At 51.9% G+C, this 18,311-nt stretch overlaps 6 protein-coding genes across 6 annotated transcripts; 3 read left to right on the forward strand and 3 right to left on the reverse strand.

Moving 5' to 3' along the window:
* Nucleotides 1-167: 167 nt before the first annotated feature.
* On the forward strand, nt 168-922 carry PV09_08248 (uncharacterized protein). Its single transcript, XM_016362112.1, has 2 exons — nt 168-469; nt 580-922. The coding sequence occupies exons 1-2, from the start codon at nt 352-354 to the stop codon at nt 816-818; spliced, it is 357 nt and encodes a 118-aa protein (XP_016210077.1). The 5' UTR covers nt 168-351; the 3' UTR covers nt 819-922.
* A 1,005-nt stretch (nt 923-1,927) lies between these two features.
* PV09_08249 (uncharacterized protein) lies at nt 1,928-2,442 on the reverse strand (the record flags this gene model as incomplete). Its single annotated transcript, XM_016362113.1, has 2 exons — nt 1,928-1,980; nt 2,052-2,442. The coding sequence occupies 2 exons, from the start codon at nt 2,440-2,442 to the stop codon at nt 1,928-1,930; spliced, it is 444 nt and encodes a 147-aa protein (XP_016210078.1).
* A 1,648-nt stretch (nt 2,443-4,090) lies between these two features.
* Nucleotides 4,091-9,379, reverse strand: PV09_08250 (uncharacterized protein; the record flags this gene model as incomplete). The annotated part of the gene is made up of 1 exon (XM_016362114.1): nt 4,091-9,379. One exon carries the CDS (start codon nt 9,377-9,379, stop codon nt 4,091-4,093), a length of 5,289 nt encoding a protein of 1,762 aa, XP_016210079.1.
* A 971-nt stretch (nt 9,380-10,350) lies between these two features.
* PV09_08251 (uncharacterized protein) lies at nt 10,351-12,327 on the forward strand. The gene is made up of 2 exons (XM_016362115.1): nt 10,351-10,904; nt 11,007-12,327. Exon 2 carries the CDS (start codon nt 11,230-11,232, stop codon nt 12,106-12,108), a length of 879 nt encoding a protein of 292 aa, XP_016210080.1. The 5' UTR covers nt 10,351-10,904; nt 11,007-11,229; the 3' UTR covers nt 12,109-12,327.
* Nucleotides 12,323-14,967, reverse strand: PV09_08252 (uncharacterized protein; the record flags this gene model as incomplete). The annotated part of the gene is made up of 3 exons (XM_016362116.1): nt 12,323-13,417; nt 13,486-14,872; nt 14,945-14,967. 3 exons carry the CDS (start codon nt 14,965-14,967, stop codon nt 12,323-12,325), a joined length of 2,505 nt encoding a protein of 834 aa, XP_016210081.1.
* Nucleotides 14,968-16,390: 1,423 nt separating this feature from the next.
* PV09_08253 (uncharacterized protein) lies at nt 16,391-18,100 on the forward strand. The gene is made up of 2 exons (XM_016362117.1): nt 16,391-16,484; nt 16,539-18,100. The coding sequence occupies exon 2, from the start codon at nt 16,756-16,758 to the stop codon at nt 17,431-17,433; it is 678 nt and encodes a 225-aa protein (XP_016210082.1). The 5' UTR covers nt 16,391-16,484; nt 16,539-16,755; the 3' UTR covers nt 17,434-18,100.
* The last annotated feature ends 211 nt before the right edge of the window (nt 18,101-18,311 follow it).

Here is an 18,311-nt window from a genome sequence, read left to right on the forward strand (position 1 = left end):
TGCCTCATTCAGACCTCAGATGGCATGAAATTCGAAACATCGTTCACGGTATGCCCTACCCTTTTTTTCCCATTTTGATTCTATTCATTTCATTTTTCCTTTTTTAAATTTCTGCTCTTCGGCACTGCGCGCAAGCAACACTACCACATCAGTCCGCCGGTGAAATGGAGAAAACCGCGGGCAGTGACGTCAAAACCGTGAATGTTTTCTAATCATCAGCCCCCTCCCCCACTCCATCACCCGTTTCTCTGATCTTCGCAAACGTCGATCCATGGTTGTAGAATTCAAAGCGAGTCCTTCTTCGAGCATAAATTGTAAGTCAGGCTCTCAACAGTGCGGATCGGACAAGCCATGGCGTCGGAAGAATCTTCGGCGAGGTCAAAGTCAGAGAAGGTGAAGTTCCTGGACAGCAAGCAGGCGTACGTTCGCGCGATGAACGCTGACGGCCTCACCGTCATTGAAGGCACAGGTACGAGCAGTGGACTTTTCTTCCTCGCCCCTTTCTAATTTTTTTTCCCCAACGTCTTTTGGCGGCATGACGAGAAGGATGCTGAAGTCTGAGAAATCGAAAAAAAACAGCAGCCTGGTGCGCGCAATGCAAAGCTATCGCGCCGGAGGTGGACAAGCTCGCCGAGGAATACGCCGAGAAGGGAGTCAGCTTTTACCAGTTCGACGTGGACGAGAACGAGGACATCGCCCAGGAGCTCGGGGTCAGAGTCATGCCGACGTTCACCATATTCAAGGACGGGGACATTCAGGAAGGCGTCAGCGGCGCTAGGCCGCAGGCCTTGCGAGAGGCGATCGAGAAGAACCTGTAAGGACCCGTCGTTGGGGTCGCGGATCTGTCACACACGCGTAACTGTTCAACAAATTGATCTCGAGCGTAACTCTGGATAACGTCAAATGAAATTTTTTTTCTCTATTTTATTTTTGGGCGCTCGGAGCTACGGCATCTTGTACGATTGAGCACATCGATGCGGATGGTGTCTCTTGCTTGACGCGAGAGCCGGCTGTGAATCAGTGTAGTGGCTGCTTCGTCGTTCGTCCGTATTAGACGGCTTGCAGTAGCCAAATGTTTTGAGACTTTTTTTTTAGTATCCCGCAGGACGAGACCGTAGCGTTCTGGCTTGTGCTGGAGCGCAGCCGAGGCTTCAAGAGCACGAAAGAAATGTTTCCCAGGCGCTAGAATTGCCTGGTAGACTTACGGAGCATGGAGATATATAGCAAGGGCACACGTTTCACAAGAAAATCGATGGCGCAGACGGGGGGCGCCGGGCAGAAGCTTGAAGAAAAATGCAGAAAGACTACGTCAGATGTCTGGAAGTGTGGGAAAGCGTGCTCGAAAATTAGAATTAAAAGAAAGTAGTCTTCCGACCAAAGGCGTAACGAAACATTTGGCGCTTGAAGTATCAAATGAGTACTTTTGGATGAAGCAGCAAAGATCGCAAACTCAGTATTCGCGACTAGTGATTGGATTTACGCCTTCCTTCGTTCTTCTAGCCAGACAAGCGTGCACATTGCCTGGCTGCTGCTTGACTCATGAACTCATCGTCCTTCCTATCGTAATTTCATACCGCCTAAAAAAACAGGAGTAGAGGCGCCGAAGAAAAATTCGGCGAGCTCTCAAGCTGCTCCTCCACGCTTGGATTCTCCAACTGAGCTGATATGTGTTTGCCCAACGAACGACAAGACAGAAGAGAACAGAATTCAACGTGCAAAGAAATTAAAAAAAAAGAAAATATCCTCCAAAGGGAGGGGAGGGGGGCCTTCAAATGGGGTATCAAGAACCAAAATACAGCGAGCGACTGCGCATATGTACATCAGAGACCAGACAAGATTTGTAACGTGGAGTTTTGGTGCGAAGAGCAATGCATTAGTACGACGCAAAGCCGCGCGACCCCCGACGCGTAAAGGATCGTCGGGACTATCAGCGGCCGGGCTGAGCTTCGACGGTGATTTCTGAGACCGGAGTCACCTCCACTGATACGTCCATGTCAGCATTACTCTCTTTCGCACACGGCACATGTGGATCTTGGGCGGGGGAAATGTACCTGGGGACGCCGGTGGGATGATAGCCAGGTTCGCCGTCTTGGTCGCGCCGCACAGCACAGCGCCAGACGACTGGGCGTTGTAGAGCGCGGTTGCAAGGCTGCTCATGGCCGTCATGGCCGCGGACGAGCCCATCTGGCAGTAATTCAAGGTCGGGTAGAAGCACAGCTCCGGCTGGTCCGTAGGCGTCACCGCGGGGAGGTCAACGGCTGGCGGCGCAGTCACCGACGGACACGAGCCGTCCGTTTGCGCTGCGAAGAAGACCTTGGTTCCGGTATACGTGAGGCACGGGGCAGAGGGGCTGCAGGTTATTGGGTACTGTCGTTTATCCAGGGGTGAGGCAACAGCAAGGAAGGCTGAAGCCGTAAAGGCGACGAGGCTGAAGTGCAACATCTTTTGTTTTTTTTTCTCTTCTTCCCGTTTTCGTAACGTTGAAGTTTGTTTTGGGATGAGCAGGTAGCTAGAGAGGGCAACCGAGTCGTTTGAGGGTTATATCTTTGGTCTCGTGGGAAAAAAACTCTTGGACAGGGCAAGCCATCGACTTAGCGACCAAACCTACGCGCGGCCTTTAATACTTGCGGTTTTCAACGAGGATCGGGGTCGATTAAGGCGGAGTCCATTGACGATTGTTCGTCCGAACGGCGTTGACCATGGTACAATCCAAACCCCCCCGTCGTCCGATCGCACACCCGTAAACAGGGCGGGATCATGCGGGTAGCAGGACGAGTAGGACGGGACGTGCGACACCTAGTGAAGTAATGAAAGAGTGGTGGCAAGGGTGGGCCAGAGCAGCTGTAGCTCCTCATTTTCGGGCAGACGTACGCGGCCAACGGGGAGCATGCATCGACCAGCGGACGGACGACTGAACGCAACAAATGCCATGCGGCCAGCGAGCACAGAGGTAAGACCTGGGGTGCGCCTTCGAAGGCCGGGGGAGCACGAGGAACCTGTCGTGCCCATGGCGTCACACCATATCAGAGGGCATCGATGAAGGCATATCCCAGCCCGGGTAATCTGCAAGGAACGCGGCGGGAAATGGAGGATGCGGAGACCTCTGGCGAGGGCAAATTTCCCCTCCCTCTCGTCCTTATCGACAGCACGCATGGGGAACGAACGGGTCCAGCCGACCGGTCACAGAAGGGCGTGATGTTGGTAGGGCCTAAAGCCTCGAGCCCTACGCACCAAAGCCGGCGAGAAGCATGCCTGGAGCGCGTGCAGCGGACGAGAGAAAGGTGGACGGGCAGAGCAGCAGTTCCATCGCCTTTGCCCAGCGCGCAGCACGGCACAGAACTGAGCTGGTCAGCAAAGAGAACACGGTGGCCGTGGGAGCTGTGCCGAGGAGGACGGACACGTGCAGCGGAGGATCCGCTTCGTACTGAGGCGCTCACTCGCCTTTGCCTTTTGGATCGGAAAGAAAGATGACCGCTGGAAAGTGGTCGGCTCTGGGACTTTCTCAGTGCCGATCGGCAGCTCGATACATCATTCGTCGACAGCGCACATGGACGGCGCTCGCATCACGCAACAGTCCGAAGGGGACGCGTGTGCATTTTTCTTGGACAGTGGCAGCGAAATCTCTTGGCCGTCTGCGTCGCGTCTCCTGTGGCATGCGCATCGAGCCAGCGTGCTGTTGGTCAACTGCCAACCCGCGGACAAGGTCAACTTCAGATCCGTGGAAGCGTTGCGATGGCTGGATGCTGGGAAACCCGGCCGGAAGCGTTCCGCTCAGCTTTGTGACTGCTTGATAAGCATCCGGCCGCTGATCATCACGTCCAGACCCGTCGCACGAGGAGGACATTGCACATGCGTGACGGAAGACGGGGCGAAAAGACACAGGAGAATTCGAAACATTCGTACGACATTCGAGAACAGGGATCGACTTCATGCGCCGCAGCAACCAGATGCCGCCGATTTACGCCACTACAGTCACACACACCAAGACTCCTTCATTATCCAACATCTCCTGGAGACGTCACCTGTCTCTCCCAAATGAACAGACTCACAACCCAGCAATCCCAAGACCGTACATTCAGATCGTCACTCATTAAAGTCGTCCAGAAATGTTTCCAAGGCTTGTCAGCGGCCTGCTCAGACTCGACAGAGGCCGACTCGAGCTCGTCGTTGGCCGCTCAAATTGCGGTCGACTGGTCGATCCGTAGTGCATCAAATTGTAGAACTTGCCATGCTCGTGCCCAGCTGGCTTCAAGTGCTCCTCTTTGCGCTTTTTGGTCAGTCGTCGACGTACGCGGACCGTTGGTTGCTCCTCCTTGCCCGTTTTGCCTTTGTCCTCCTCTTCCTCGTGCAGAGAGTCAAGCTTGTGCTGCGAGGCGTACATGTCCCAGAGCTGCTTCTTGGTGTCATCCTCGTCCAGTCCAGGCTGGCTCGCTGCCGCTTCCGCACCGAGGATGCGGAATGGCTTAAGACTGCTGCGGCTGCTCCGCAGGCGGCTGCTTGCCGACATCCGGCGATCCCTCGAGCTCAAGCCATAGCCTTCCTCGGGCTCTACCAAGGCTTGCTCCAACTCTTTGGCGCTCGAAGAAGGAGATGGAGAATGCACACGAACCTCCGTCCTCCCCGTGTCCGCCGCACGATTAGCGTCATTCTCGTCGCCACGAGAGTTTCGTCGAAGCTGCCTTTCGAGATCACCCTTCTCAGCCCGCATCTCCTCAAGCTGGCGCCGCAGAGCTGATACCTCTTCAGTATACCGAGTCTCGCGATCGCGAAGCAAGGCATTTTCGTTTTCCTGATTCTGCAGTCTTGTCCTCAGATCCTGCGCGCCTTTCTTAACTTCTCGAAGATCCTGCTCGAGCTTTTGAACTTGGCGCTTTTGCTCAAGCAGAGCCGCATCCCTTCCATCGAGCTCAGTCCTCAAGTCCTGTGCCTCTTTCGCCAGGCCTGATTTTTCAGAATCAAGCTGTGTGATTGCCAATCGGTCCGAGTCGGCCCGTCGTTCAAGATCAGCAATGATGACTTGCTGTTCGTCGATCTGCGCCGTTTTCTCCTTTAACGTCTTATTCAGTGTGGATTTTGCTTGTTGCAGCTTCTCTATTTGGACCTCTAATCTTGCCATCTCTTCTTCATCCCTTGCTCTCTGCTCGTGAAGATACCCAATTTTCCCTTTCAGAACCGCAATTTCCGTCTCCGCTTCGTCAACCACCGATTTCAGACGGCCAATTTCGTGCTTGAAATCTGTCGAGTCTCGCTCGTATCGCATGATGGTTTCTTTCAGTTCATGGACTTTGCTTTCAGAGGTCTCCATTCTTTGGCTGACAATTTCATGTCGTTCCCGCAAGTCAAGTATCTTCTGCCTCTGCTCAGCCATTGAACTGCGGCCTTCAGCAACTTCGGATAGTGCTGCAGAAAGTGTTGCCTCGAGGCGTTCGTTTTGCGTCCTCAGCGTCGACAGTTCTTTCTCAGCTTGACTGAGCTTGATCTGAACGTTTCGCTTTGCCATCTTCGACGCCCCCAAGCGAACTCGAATGGACCCAAGAGCATTTTCATGACTTGCACGTATAGCCTGACTCTTGCGGAGCTGGCTTTGAGTGTCGCGACCCTGTATAGTCAGTTGCTTGATTTCGTCGTGAAGCTTGCCAATTGATGCCTCTGATGCGCGCAACCGCTCTCCGAGTGTGACGTTTTCTTCATGGCTCTGCTGAACCAGAATTTTTTGCCGCGTAATTTCCTCTGAGAGATTACATTTTGCAACTTCAAGTTCTGAATTCGACGACTTTGCGATTTCGTATCTGTCGACCAAGTCTTGATGCTTCTTTTCTAAGGCTTTGATCTGCTTCTGGGCCTCGGCAACTTCTTTCTCCAAATTATGATTGATTTCACGTAGGTTTTGTACCTCGTGATTGCTATCTCGAAGTTGATTTTCAAGCTCAGACTTACTGGCTTCAAGAGAGGAAACCCTTTGTTCCGACTGACCAAGCTCTGATTCAATTTGCGTCTTGACCTGGTGCGATCTCGAAAGCTGCTCTTTGAGTTCCATCATGGTCGCCTGATTTGTCGCAGCGGTTTCAACGTTCTTACGTTCAAGCGCTTCCAGCTCGCCCAGTTTACTTTCAAGCGTCTCAAGCTTAGAAGTCAATACTGTAACTTGCTCGTTAGCAGCTTGCGCGATCGAGCTCTGGACCTCTTTGCAAGACAGCGCTTCCGTCAAAGATACTCTCAACTGTTCCATCTCGCCATTTGTCTTTCGGCTCAGGCTACGCACACATTCCAGCTCATCTTTCAGAGCATTCTGAGCCGCCACTGCTGCTTCAAGTCGCTCACGGAGCTGCTTGCAGGTGTCTTGCTCCTGAACATAACGAACATGCAGGGACTCTGTTTCTAATCGAAGCTTTCCAAGTTCGGCATCGAGAGACGATTTCGCGGTTTGCAAAGCCGAGTTCTCTTTTTTAACCGATTCGAATTCATGCCGAACCTCTGATAAGATATGTTTGATCGAATCAACGTGGCTCTTTTCTCTGCCTAGATGCTCGTCGAGCATTTTGCTTCGTTGACGCTCGGCTTCTAGATTTGCTTCAGAATTCGACTGGGACTTCCTCGAATCAACAAGTCGCATCTCAACTTCATAGCGGAGTTTCTCAGACTCTTTGAGCTTGATCGAGCACTGACTGAACTCGGACTGAGTTTGCAACAGCCTTTCGTTCAATCCATGAAGTTCAGAGTGCAAATCGGTAATCGCCTTTGCAGAGCCTACCTCGGCGTTTTGAGCTTCTTTGAGTTTCATGCGTAGCACTGAGATTGACTCTTCGTATTCGGTGATGCTCTGCTCAAGATTTGCGACATGTCCTCTGAGCTCATTTTCGCTTGCGTACGAATCACGCAAGCGAGAATTGGCTTGCTCTAAATCCTGTTCAACTGTTTTCTTGTGTTGCTCCAGTGAATCAATCTTGTTCTGTGCATTCGCCAGCTGCTCCCGAATTGATTTGATGAGATTGTTAGACACTGTTGCACGCTTCTCGTGGGTAGACACCTTTTTTGTGAGCTCACTGTGCAGAAGCAAGAGCTCCTCTGTTCGTTGTTGCTCCTTTAGCAGCGCTGTTCTTGTGTCGTGCAGAGATTGTTTGGCTTCTTCAAGTTTCGAATTGGCCTCGTACTGCGCCTTCTGGTTGTTGACAGACTCTGTCTCTAGGCCTGATATTTTCGACTGCAATTCTGCCACCACTTTTTCATGTCTTTGCTTAATCGCCTGCAGGGAAGCGATCTCACCCGAAAGTGCAACCGAATGACGCTTCAAACTGGCTGCCTCATCCTCAACGGCTTTGAGAGTGGCTGCATGTTGCGCTCGATGGCGCTCCATCTCGTTCAGGAGATCTGATTCACTTTCCCTAAGCTTCTCTAATTGCGCACGCAGTGAAGCTTGCAGTTCAGCAGACTGTTGACTCCCCTTTTCCCGCTCAGAAATTTCATTTTGCAAAGTATGAACTCGAGCCTCCAGTTCTGTGACTCGATACTTTGCAGCTTCTTGGCTCTCCTCAAGTCGTCCTTTGGTAAGCCTCAGTTCCGCAGCTACGGCTGCTTCTCTCGATTTAAGATCCTCTAGTTTTTCTTGTAAAGATTCACGTATGTGCAAATTCTCCTGCTGCTCCTGTTCAAGTAGAGTGATTTTACTTTGCAGAATATCGTTCTGACCTTTTAAAGACCCTATTCTCTTGTCTGCAGACTGTTCCATTGCAGAGCGCTCCGTTTGCAAGCGCTCCACATCTGCAGCCAACTCCGTCTTCGCTCTTTCAGTCTCTAACAACCTCTGCTGCAGACTGGCCTCAGCTTCTTGCCGTTCTTGAGCGCTTAAGGTAACGCTCGCAAGCCTCTCACGAAGCTGCTGTATCTCCTTCTCGAGATTTTCGATTCGGAGCAAACTCTCTTGTTTTCTTGCTTGATGTTCTTCCTCTAAATGCTGCGTCTTTTGAAGGGCCTCTTCTTTTTCTGACTCTAGATGCATGAGCGAGTCTTTCAAATCCGATGCGTTCCGTTCGGACTCATGGACTTTCAACTGAAGCGAGGAGATCTCAGCTTGACAATCGCGAAGGTGATCCTCTAGCTCCTTGATGCGCTGCTTTGCATTTTCTTTGGCTTCTTCATGCTTTGATTGTAAATGACGCACTTCATGCTTGGCCTCGGCTTCCAACTTTCGAAGTGCCTCGAGCTCACTGCTCAACGATAGTTCTATTTGTTCGTGTGTCTGAAGAGTATCTCGAAGACTGATTGTTTCGGCTTCTAAATCTTTAATTTGATGTGAGAGATCATTGACCTGGGCAGCGGCTTCTTCTTCTCTTTTCGACATCTGATCACGCAAGTCGTCAGCCTTCGTCAAGGCCTCAGTTTTAGCTTCTTCGAGGCGTCTGAGTTCTTTCTCCAGAGTGCTCAGTTTGGCCTCTGTATTCTCTCGTTCTTTTGAAAGCTGTTCAATATGATTTTTGGCTCCAGCAAGTTGTAACTCGCTCTGTTCGGAGAGCTCCCTTAAGCGATTGACTTCATCCGTCAATTTAATGACGGTCTGCTCCAGTGTCTCCTTCTTTGTCGACAGTTGGGCTATGGAACGTTCATTGTTTAAAGCTTCGCTCTCCAACCTTTCGATTTCTTTCCTTGCTTGGGCAAGCTGCTTCTCGATCTCATCCTTCGAGGTCTGCAGCCTAGTGATTTCGGCCGTCTTTTCGAGAATGGTTCTTCGTAAAGAAGATTCCGTTTGCTGTAAACGTTGCAAGCTGTCACTTTGCTCGCTATTTTCACGTAACAGCGCCTCTGCTCTGATCTGGCAAAGCTGAAGGATCTCTGAAGGAAGCTTTTGAGAGCTAGAGCTTCTGCTCCTCTTCCCCTGCAGGGCCGGGCTGCTGAACGGTGACAGCGGCGGGGACAGAGGACGAGAGATGTGAAACCCAAGGCCATCGTGCTTGGAGACTGCATTGGACCCGCCAAGTGCCCGGAGGAGGGCGTCTGCGCGTATCAAGTCGTCTTGCAATTTTGCTTCCAGGTCCTTGATGGTAGCATCACTCCTCCTTGCGGCTACATAGCTCTTGCCGCGCGAGGTTTGTAGTGCTTTGGCGTGGCTTCGAATACTGGCTTCCTTGACCGCAATCTGAGCGGCTAGACGGAGCGCCAATTTTCTCGCCTTGGCAGCGTTCTGCTTCTCGGCGACAGTCAATTCCTTCTGCCGTACCAATTGCTTCCTCAGGTCATTGCGTTGCCATTTCAAGAGTCCGACATGACCCAGAGCCGAGGTCTGGGATTCAAGGTCTGGAAGAATCTTGCTTCGCGACTCGGAAGAAGGTGATGAGTCTCGGGTGCTCGAGCCTGAGCGGAACAATGAAGAAACGGAGCTGTCCATTGTCTACGCCAGCGAGCACATGGCGCTCCCAGGGAATTTAGACTCGATTCACCCCGCGAGAACGCAAAGCATCGAAGAACGAGGTTTTTAGGGTCGGTGAGTGAATTTGTGACGATGGCTGACAGTGGGGTGATTTCACTGCGTGTCCGCCATGCAGGGCAGTGGATACCGACACTTTTGCCCGCCCTTTCCCGACGTCCGGCTGAAACCTGTCTTTCGTTTGTGAAACAAATACTGCAAAGGTCACAGAGGCACTGGAGCGGAAATATCAAGACGCAGGTCGTCGAAAGAGCGGGAGAAAGCGTGTCTGACAGCTGGGCTCTTTGTTGACGTGCCAGAGCAGCAGAGCTGAGCTTGCTGTCGATGGGTTTTCTGACGTATCCCTCACGTGATGTCACACGATCTGCTGCTCCATTGGCTTATGGTCAGGCCCGGACGTTGATCGCGGCGCGGGCAAAAACAATGCGGCTCTGGAGGCTGGAATGCCCGCTTGGATTATGCTTGTTCGGAAGCCAGGCAAGATTCGACGCGCATGAAGAAGGCAGAAGGGCCGAATGCCCCCATTCGAGGCGTGCTGGAACTGGCAGCGTCTCCCGCAGCTTGACGCAATGGACAGAAGTCGATTGACTCGATAGGACGCACAGTACGCGCTGAGATGACGCTGGCGCGGCACAGCTCTCCATACAAGCACATGGTTTCACAAAGGCGCCAATGGATCCAACTTTGGCCGCCTTAACCTTATTCTACGGGAGGTGCAGAACGCCGATTTTGCCCTTCGTTCCCCGAACTTATCGCTCTGTGCGACACCCATCGCGTGAGCGTTTCTGCCAATCTCTGCATGTGACGTTCAGGAAAGCCCCAAGCGTGTCCAGGAAGATGGGCCGTCACAATCAAAGTCAGTTGCTTCAAGCAAAGGCCCATTGCCAGCGTTGATCGTTTCCTTGAATTTGCGCAACCCATCCCTTTGTGCAAAGAGCATGGAGTGCGACAGAACGGCAGTGCGTAGGCTCGGGAATCAAACGATGAAGCAAGTAGTCCAAAAAGGCGAGATGCATCTGGTATCCATCGTTAGGCATCTTGATACGTTCAAGCGCAAGATTCCCTTGGAGCGCATCTCCTTTGGATCGGCCCTGCGCTATCCATCTACCAGATCGCATCTCGAAACTTTGCCACCATCTGGCAAATCCGGTTTTGCCGCAGAGAAGATCCTGCAGATCGACGTCGAGAACTAGTATAGGCAATGCCAATTAGGTGCGCGCGTCCGCATTGGCCAGATTAATCTACGGCCATGCGGCCAGGCTCGATTTTATACATGCTAAATTCTTGTTTGCACCACGACGAGTCTCGATCCTTTACTTTGCCCACGCGATCTTGCTTGGGGTTGAGTAGTTGGCCTAGGTCTGGATACGTCGGGATCATCGAAAGACTCAGCCACAACGGAGCGGTCGATCAGAACATGTCTGATGCTTTCCTCTCTGGAAGTGCCCAAACACGTCGCTCGCCCGCAATTAAACAGGAACGAAATGTGGGTTGTCCGCCTTTTTATCTCCGATGCATACATTCTGGTAGCCGTGTCGAAGGCCAAATGTTGCGCTGCTTGCAGGCTAAGTGACGATATGCAAAGTAGAAACTGCGAAAACGGCACCCTAGCCCTATGTACTCGAAATGGAATACATGTCCTCTTTCAGCACTTGATGCGACGATCAACTCTAGAACGAGCTCATGAACTGAGGCCGCTGACAATTCACAATTCGTATTCCGAGATTCTTTCTCATGGCCACACAAAATCCTGAAAGGTGCTCTACGCACACAGTTGGTTTAGTTGGTCCAAGGCGGCTACTCTCTTTGGGATGAACAATAGGGCGCACCCGAGACGTGACATGTCCAACATCTTCCAACACTCGCTGATCCGCTGCCCGAGGATCGCGCAAGACGGTGGATTCCACCACATCCTACTGTTCGCCAGGTCTCTCAGGCCCGAGGCAAAAGAAAAGTCGTCCACTGGAAAAAAAAGCCTGATGTTTGGAACCGCCGAAATGTGTCTGCCCCAACCTGCCTCTCACTCGTCCGCAGTGGAGACGTCTTGCGAGGATACCACGCAACCCCCCGTCTACGACAAGTTCGTCCCTGAAGACGCCATTAGCCGGTCCGCTTACGCCTATGCGTCCCAGCATCTTCATCCTGCGGTGCTGACCCACAGCCTCCGCGTCTATTGCCTCGCAGCGCAGCTAGCCACCAAACAACCGAGCAAATACGCCAGCGAGAAGCACCAGCCGCTTCTCTTTACGGCGTGTGTTTTTCACGACGTGGGCACCGCGGCCGCGCACGACGGCTCGCAGCGCTTCGAGGTCGAAGGCGCCGATGCCGCAAGTGCGTTTCTCAGGTCACATGGCGTACGGGACGATGAAGCACACGATGTTTGGGTCGCCATCGCTCTGCACACCTCCCCTGGAATCGCGGAGCGCATCTCAGACCTCGCTCGCCTGGTGCGCGTAGCCGTCCTGGCGGACTTTAAACGACCAGCTTCACTGGAGGAATTCAGCGGCGCCTATGTTCAGGCTATAGAGCGTTCCTTTCCGAGATTGAACATCGAGAAGATCCTCGGCGATGTAGTGGTCGAACAAGCCCTGCGCCAGCGTGAGAAAGCACCACCCGCATCCTGGCCAGGCGTGTTGCTCAGATCGAAGCTGGAAAATCCGGATTGGGACGGTGTGAACAAAGCATTCTAGACACGATTCTTGAGTGACGCTATTCCGTGTACTGAATACTATCTGGTGTTTGCTGGATATTCATCGGTATTACCGACTCAACATCGGTGCAAAAGTCTAAAATATCAGACAAAACTCCATCATTCCTCGTTCATCAATCATCATGCTTAATAGTGTCACTATGTTTCAAAAAAAATAAAATAAACTATATAAACAATAAATAGAGAAAGAGAGATCATCTGGTGCCTCCCAAAGCAGCGGCATACGCTAGATACCAAGTTCTGCTCCCGCTGCCAGCTACCCACATCCAATCCCACCCTGCCCCAAGCTTATCCGCAAAGAATTGCCAACTCTGCTTGGGGTCCAGCTGTGCCAAGTTTGCCATCAAAATACCTTTCCATGCTGGGTCCACACAGTTGATTAGTCTCCGCAGATTGATCCGACTCGAGCAGTTATAGCCGCCGGCGTAGCCCACAGCTGGAAGGAGCACAGTAGTTTCCGCATCTGGAACAGAGGACAAAGGGTAAGGAGATTGGAAGTATGCTGACCACTCTCGGGATACGAATGAATCCGGTCGCATGTATGGTGTTACCGGAGAGATAGGCAACATGTGAATTCCTTCAACGTACTCCGAATTCTGGCCAAAAAATGTGGTGTGGTCTATCTTATTCTCGAAGAGGATCCCACTCGTAATCTGGGGAGTGAAACGTGGCGGTTGAGCCGTGTTGTTTGCGTCGAAGTAGAAGTAATGATTCAAGCTTCTCCGCAGAATGGCGAGCTGCAGGTTGCCTCTAGCCTCCATTGCTGAGTCACCTGTGACTTTACCCCATAACTTCATAGCATAAATGGAAAAGGCATCTTCGGATGACGACTCTTCGTTTTTGCCATCGCCTGAAGGAAAGAGTCCTGTGGCCCACGAGTGTCCATTGAAAAAGTCAAAAGATCTACTTGGTGGAAAGTAGGGATCACCAGCATCAGGATTTGCGTAGTCGCGTATCAAGGTGTCAACCCACACCTTGTTCGATCCTCGTTTGAGCCAATCTGGATCTAGGGCCGCAATCACTGCCGCAGTGTGTACAAAATATCCATAATGAAAGTGATGGTCATTGTACAGCGTGTTGCCAAAGTCGGCGCCTATGTCACGATCCTCATAGCTTGCTGTGGACACAATACCTCCCCAGAGAGAGTCATATGCAAATGGCCAAACTTGTTTGTTGCTGATCCAGCGATCAAATGCAGCCTCAAGCTTTCTGAGGCCTTCCAATGCCAGTGATGATGATTTGCCGAATTTATTCACCGCGTATATTATAAGCGCAAATTTTGAAAGAGCCTGAGAAAATGTCAGTCTTATCTCCGCTGAGCTGAAAGGAACGGAAGAATAAAGCACATGAATCATACCTTTCCTCCGTAATACGCGCTGTCTAGATTTGTAAGCTTGTCAATGTCCAAGGCCAGCTCGGTTGCAGCAGCATCATCAATCTGAGCTGTCGCCTCATCCACCGCCTTCTTCACCGCGCCAGAACCTGGTTTCCACGGATCAAAATCTATGTCTGTCGGTAAATTCTGCTCTTGCAATAACCACATGTCCGCTTGGAGACCCCTCGCCTCGCCCTTCGTCGTGGTCCACAATGTCACACATGTTGATTGGTTGAGAGTGTCCGGCGACATCGTGTCTATGTGATGCGGCAAAGCAAACATGAGCAGTTGTTGGTCAGAGGATCCCGCCCGTCTCCATATAAAAGAGTAGTTTCCAGTGGCGCCATCGACAGATGCTGACACTGCAAGTGATGTCGCGTACGTACCAGCGGAGCCATCATACACCCTTTCTCCACAGCTGCCTGCGGTGTTTTTTGCGACTTGGATAAGGCCTGTAAATGATCCCGGGCCAATGATGGTATTGCTATCCTTGAGCACCATGGACGGTCGTCCAAAGGAACCGTCGGGTGTTATATATAGAAGCCAGCTGGTACCGTCCTTGAGTTGAATACGCCATTTATGCGTCTTACCACTATCAACGTCGCCAATCTCAATGAGATCGGTGAAAAATACACTGCTTTGAAGCAACGGCGTGGCATTCGTATACAAAGCGCTCACGAACCCCATTCCCTGGACAACTGGGAACCTTATCACAGGTTGCCCATCTGGCTTTGGAGTCAAATTGATATCTAAGGAGAACTGATCGTGAGAATCTGTCGTCAGAACCGTGTTTGTGTCTAATTCAGATGCGGACAATATGATGGATTCCACGTAAAGAGGCGCGGTAAAGAACTTCGGTGGTTCCCCTGACTGAATCGGGTCCCCATACAGAAGGCCCTGGCGATCGATGTTAGATACGCTCAGCCCCCAGCTATTGGCCAGCCCTCCTCGATCCGCGTCTCCTCCTTTAGCCCACGTAAGGCTGTACGGCTGTGGCCAGATCGACTGCCGCTGATCGTCGAGAAGAAGGTTCTCGTAGAACTTGTTGGTTTGCAATGGGCCTGATCTTGCCCTCACGCCGACTGGCGGTCGGGGATAATCTGAGCGAGGAGCAATTTGGCCAGGTGGGGGGTATGTGGCGATGGGAACGGTAAGAATGTTGATCTTGTTTACTTGGCCCGAGCTCTCTGATGTTGGCGGAAGTATTGTTGGCAGCGAAGAGTACGTGCTCAATGATGTGATATTGAGCTTCGTTGTCGGGAAGACAAGGCTTGTGGTTGGAAAAGGCGGTGCCGAGGGAATTCCCGTTGTTTCCAAAGATGAATGAACGACCTGTGTTATGGTCAGCCGCGATGGGGTCGGTCGGGTCCTGGTGGAATCCAGAATCTGTAGAAAGAGCTGTCGTCTATCTTGCTTCTCCTCTGTTTCCCCGTGTACTTACACCCTCTGTTGCTGGCAATGCATCTGTCGTCGCAGTTTGCGTCGACAAAGGGAAAGATTGGTTTGCTGTCGTTGCGGTTAAACAGCTCGTCGAAAGCGGCGTTGATATGTGTGACCACGACCGCACCGCATCAGCAGCGTCCGACTTGAAATATGCAGATGCATGGTTTGGCTATTACGGTTAGCAAAGTTGAGCAAGTGTCGAGCTCATTTCGAGGTTATAGAAGTAACTCATTTCTGGTTTGTGACCTGACAGGGTATCTTGCGTAGGATATGATTTTAATGTAACGGAAAGAAGTACCAGTATAAGTAGAAGGCCGAGCCAGAGACTACCACGACGTGGACTTTTCGATGGCGACAAGAGAGAAGATATATGCTGTTTCCCAACATCAGCTCCCAATGCTTGATTGTCCAGAGAGTTCATCTCACCCATTGTCGCGCCATATGACGAACGTCAGCAGACAATCGAGGTCCGATGCAGAAGCAAAAATTGACAAAGAAGGTGAGAACGGCCTGACGTACAGGCCGGAAAAGATACAAAAAGGCACGTAGGGGAAGAGAACAAGTGCGAGGAGATCTGAGTAGAAAGCGAACGTCTCTGCGAGGCTATGGATTTCTAATATACACGGATACCGCGACCAATTGCTTGGAACTTTGCTCAGCCTCCATACACGGCCGTCACGCTGGCTGTCCGCCGGCTGTCCGCTGGCCGCAGACGCTCTTTCCACGGCGTCCATATCCTTGGTGCGGCTGGATGCGAGTGGAGCTTCCAAGACCGTAGCGAGAGAGTGGACAAGAAGACATCTGGTAAGTGTTACCAGCTAGGCGAGCGGCAGACGTCTTAATTGATAGAGCAGTCTCCAGGTAAGAACCCGCTTGATGTCCAGAATCAGCCCGATATGGAGCCTGCTCCCCCTGAGTGACACGCTGTGCAACCTGGGACAGAGCTAATGAAGACGACACGTGATATGGCACATTGCTGAGGCATGACACACTGGATCACTCGGGCGAGGTGTGCTGAGCAATGACTTGCATGAAATGCTACATGGCCAGTACGGCTTTGCTCTTGGTGCTCGTTCCCCTTCGCCGTGATGGGATCGCTTCAAGCGTAGAACTAACCTGTTTTCGATGAACGAGAAGACAACGATGACGAAGGGGCGGCGTTTACCAATACAAGACGCAAACCGAGAGGTTTCCTGCGTCCATCAAGGAGAGAATCATCGACCTTTCTAGGTCTGTCACGACAGCTACGGAGGAACTTGCAATCTGCTGAGGAGGCGCAGGTTTTCTGGGGCTCAGGATGGTGCAACGAAGATTTTCTTGACAAGAAGTCATGCTTGACCTTGTTGAGCCGAAGGAGGCTGGTCACACTTTAGCATTGTTCAGAGTCGGAGACGGCTCCAGACCACCGCGCTTTGACTCCGCACATGAAGCTCGACCCCGTAGGCGAAGTAACACTCCGTTATTGCTACTTGCCAACGACGCTTCTTGTGCCCGCTGGCCCCGTGTAACAAACGATGATTTCGTTCGTCAAATTAACAGTAGCTACTTCCATCAGCACACTATCTACGCTGGCCAAGGGTAACTCGTTTTAGGCTAAGATTCGCACCGACAGCAGCATCGGCCCGGCATCCGACCAGGCTTGAATCTAGAGATCAGCCTTCCCAAACGATCTCCGCGTTCGCCGTGTCTGGCATAGGACGGTAGCACTGGACTCTTTCCCTCGTATTATGGTCGAGCTTCTTAATATCGAGGCGAAGAAGGGCTGCAGACGGCGTCAGCGAAGAGATCACGCCGCACAATCGATCCAAGATGGATGCGCTTTCGCAGTTTCTAGCCAACATTGACTCCACTCAGCGTAGAGACCACGCGGACAGAGAGTTCATCGTCAAGTACCAAAAACTCGCCGACGCCAAAGCAGCCGCGGACGCGCGAGCCCGGGCTGCTGAGAAGGTCTCTGCTGCGGGGCTGCTGCCGCCGCCCCCGCAAGAAGACGTTGAGAAACCTCCCGACCGCACTGCGACTCCGGTTGGAGCATTTTTCTATCGCAGTCCATCCTCGCCGAAATCACCATCCGTTACATCTCCGCCCGCATCGGAGCCCGCCGCAACTCTTACTCTGCGCCAGCAACTCGCTGATGCTCAGCGTGCTCGCACGTCGCTTGAGAAGGCGAACGCCCAGATCCCGAACCTGCTCGCTACCCAAAATGCGCAGACGCGTCAGATACAGTTAGCTGAGAAGGAGATTGCGTCCCTGCGCCGCAAGCTTCGCGACCGCGAAGACGAGATTCGCGAAAAGCAAAAGCTGGCCAGTGATGTGCAAGACGAGATGATCAGTCTGGGCCTTCAGCTTAGCGTGGCAGAGCAAAAGGCAGAAAAGCTGGAGGGCGAGAATAGGGCGCTGGTTGAGCGATGGATGAAGGAGATGGGCGGTAGGGCGGAGAAAATGAATCGGGACATGGGCTTTGATGAGGACGGGAAGAGGACCTGAAGAGAAGCAAACGATCGTACTTGCGACCCTTGCCCGAAGAAGGTGATCTTGTCGTCTCTTTCATGGCATTCCCTCAATGATGCACATCGGTCATCACCAACGCTCATCGGCCTGCATCCACATGCAACCCATGCCGTCATCTCTATGCAGACACAGGAATGTTGCAGAACATATCAGCTAAACTGCTCACTGGCGAGAAAGTGCGAAAGAGTCGAAGTCATCTGCTTTCTCTTACGCCTTTTACCATTTAATTCAACTGTCAACAACGCGTGCCTCCCTACCAGCACCAACTATCGAAAATGTGTGGCTGCCAGCGCGAACGAGATCGTGCATGTTTATCACCCTCATACGTGCCCGACCGAGTGCAAGCGATCGTCTACGAGTTCCAACCTAATGAGTCTGTGGATTGAGCTTCTACAATGCGAATAACCTAATGAATCGGGACGGACTTATCTCCCCGAGCTTTAGATGCAGGTGACAAATCAGAGGGGCGGGAAACTCACCCATATGATTCAGATATCAGACAGGATTTCTATAATGGATATCGCCTTCACAGGAACGTTAAAGACTGACCGGGTGACAATACAAACCACATGAGCTATTTCCCTTACACCAAGACATTGCTCTTTGTCTATTTCATTCTTCGCTTTTGTGAGCACTCAGCGTGATATCAACGAATCGAGACATGAAATCGACAAGCTCTTCTCTTTGCTGGCCTCGCCAGTCTCTTGCCCTTCAATTCACCATTGCAGACACCCAAAGCCTCACGGGTCCACTCCACAAAGTCGAGCGCAATCCACTACATACCGATGCTTGCAACTACTTTTCTAAGGACTGCTTGATAGGAGGATGCCCTAAAAACACGTCTCACAGCATTA

This window comes from Verruconis gallopava (genome assembly GCF_000836295.1).
Source record: "Verruconis gallopava strain CBS 43764 unplaced genomic scaffold supercont1.38, whole genome shotgun sequence".
In the NCBI taxonomy this organism is placed as follows: Eukaryota; Fungi; Ascomycota; class Dothideomycetes; order Venturiales; family Sympoventuriaceae; genus Verruconis; species Verruconis gallopava.

Bases quoted from the DNA above. Each gene is read 5' to 3' on its own strand.
- PV09_08248 (XM_016362112.1), top strand. From the start codon at position 352: ATGGCGTCGGAAGAATCTTCGGCGAGGTCAAAGTCAGAGAAGGTGAAG. The intron at 470-579 runs GTACGAGCAGTG...GAAAAAAAACAG, and splicing joins CACCGTCATTGAAGGCACAG to CAGCCTGGTGCGCGCAATGC.
- PV09_08251 (XM_016362115.1), top strand. From the start codon at position 11,230: ATGAACAATAGGGCGCACCCGAGACGTGACATGTCCAACATCTTCCAA.
- PV09_08253 (XM_016362117.1), top strand. From the start codon at position 16,756: ATGGATGCGCTTTCGCAGTTTCTAGCCAACATTGACTCCACTCAGCGT.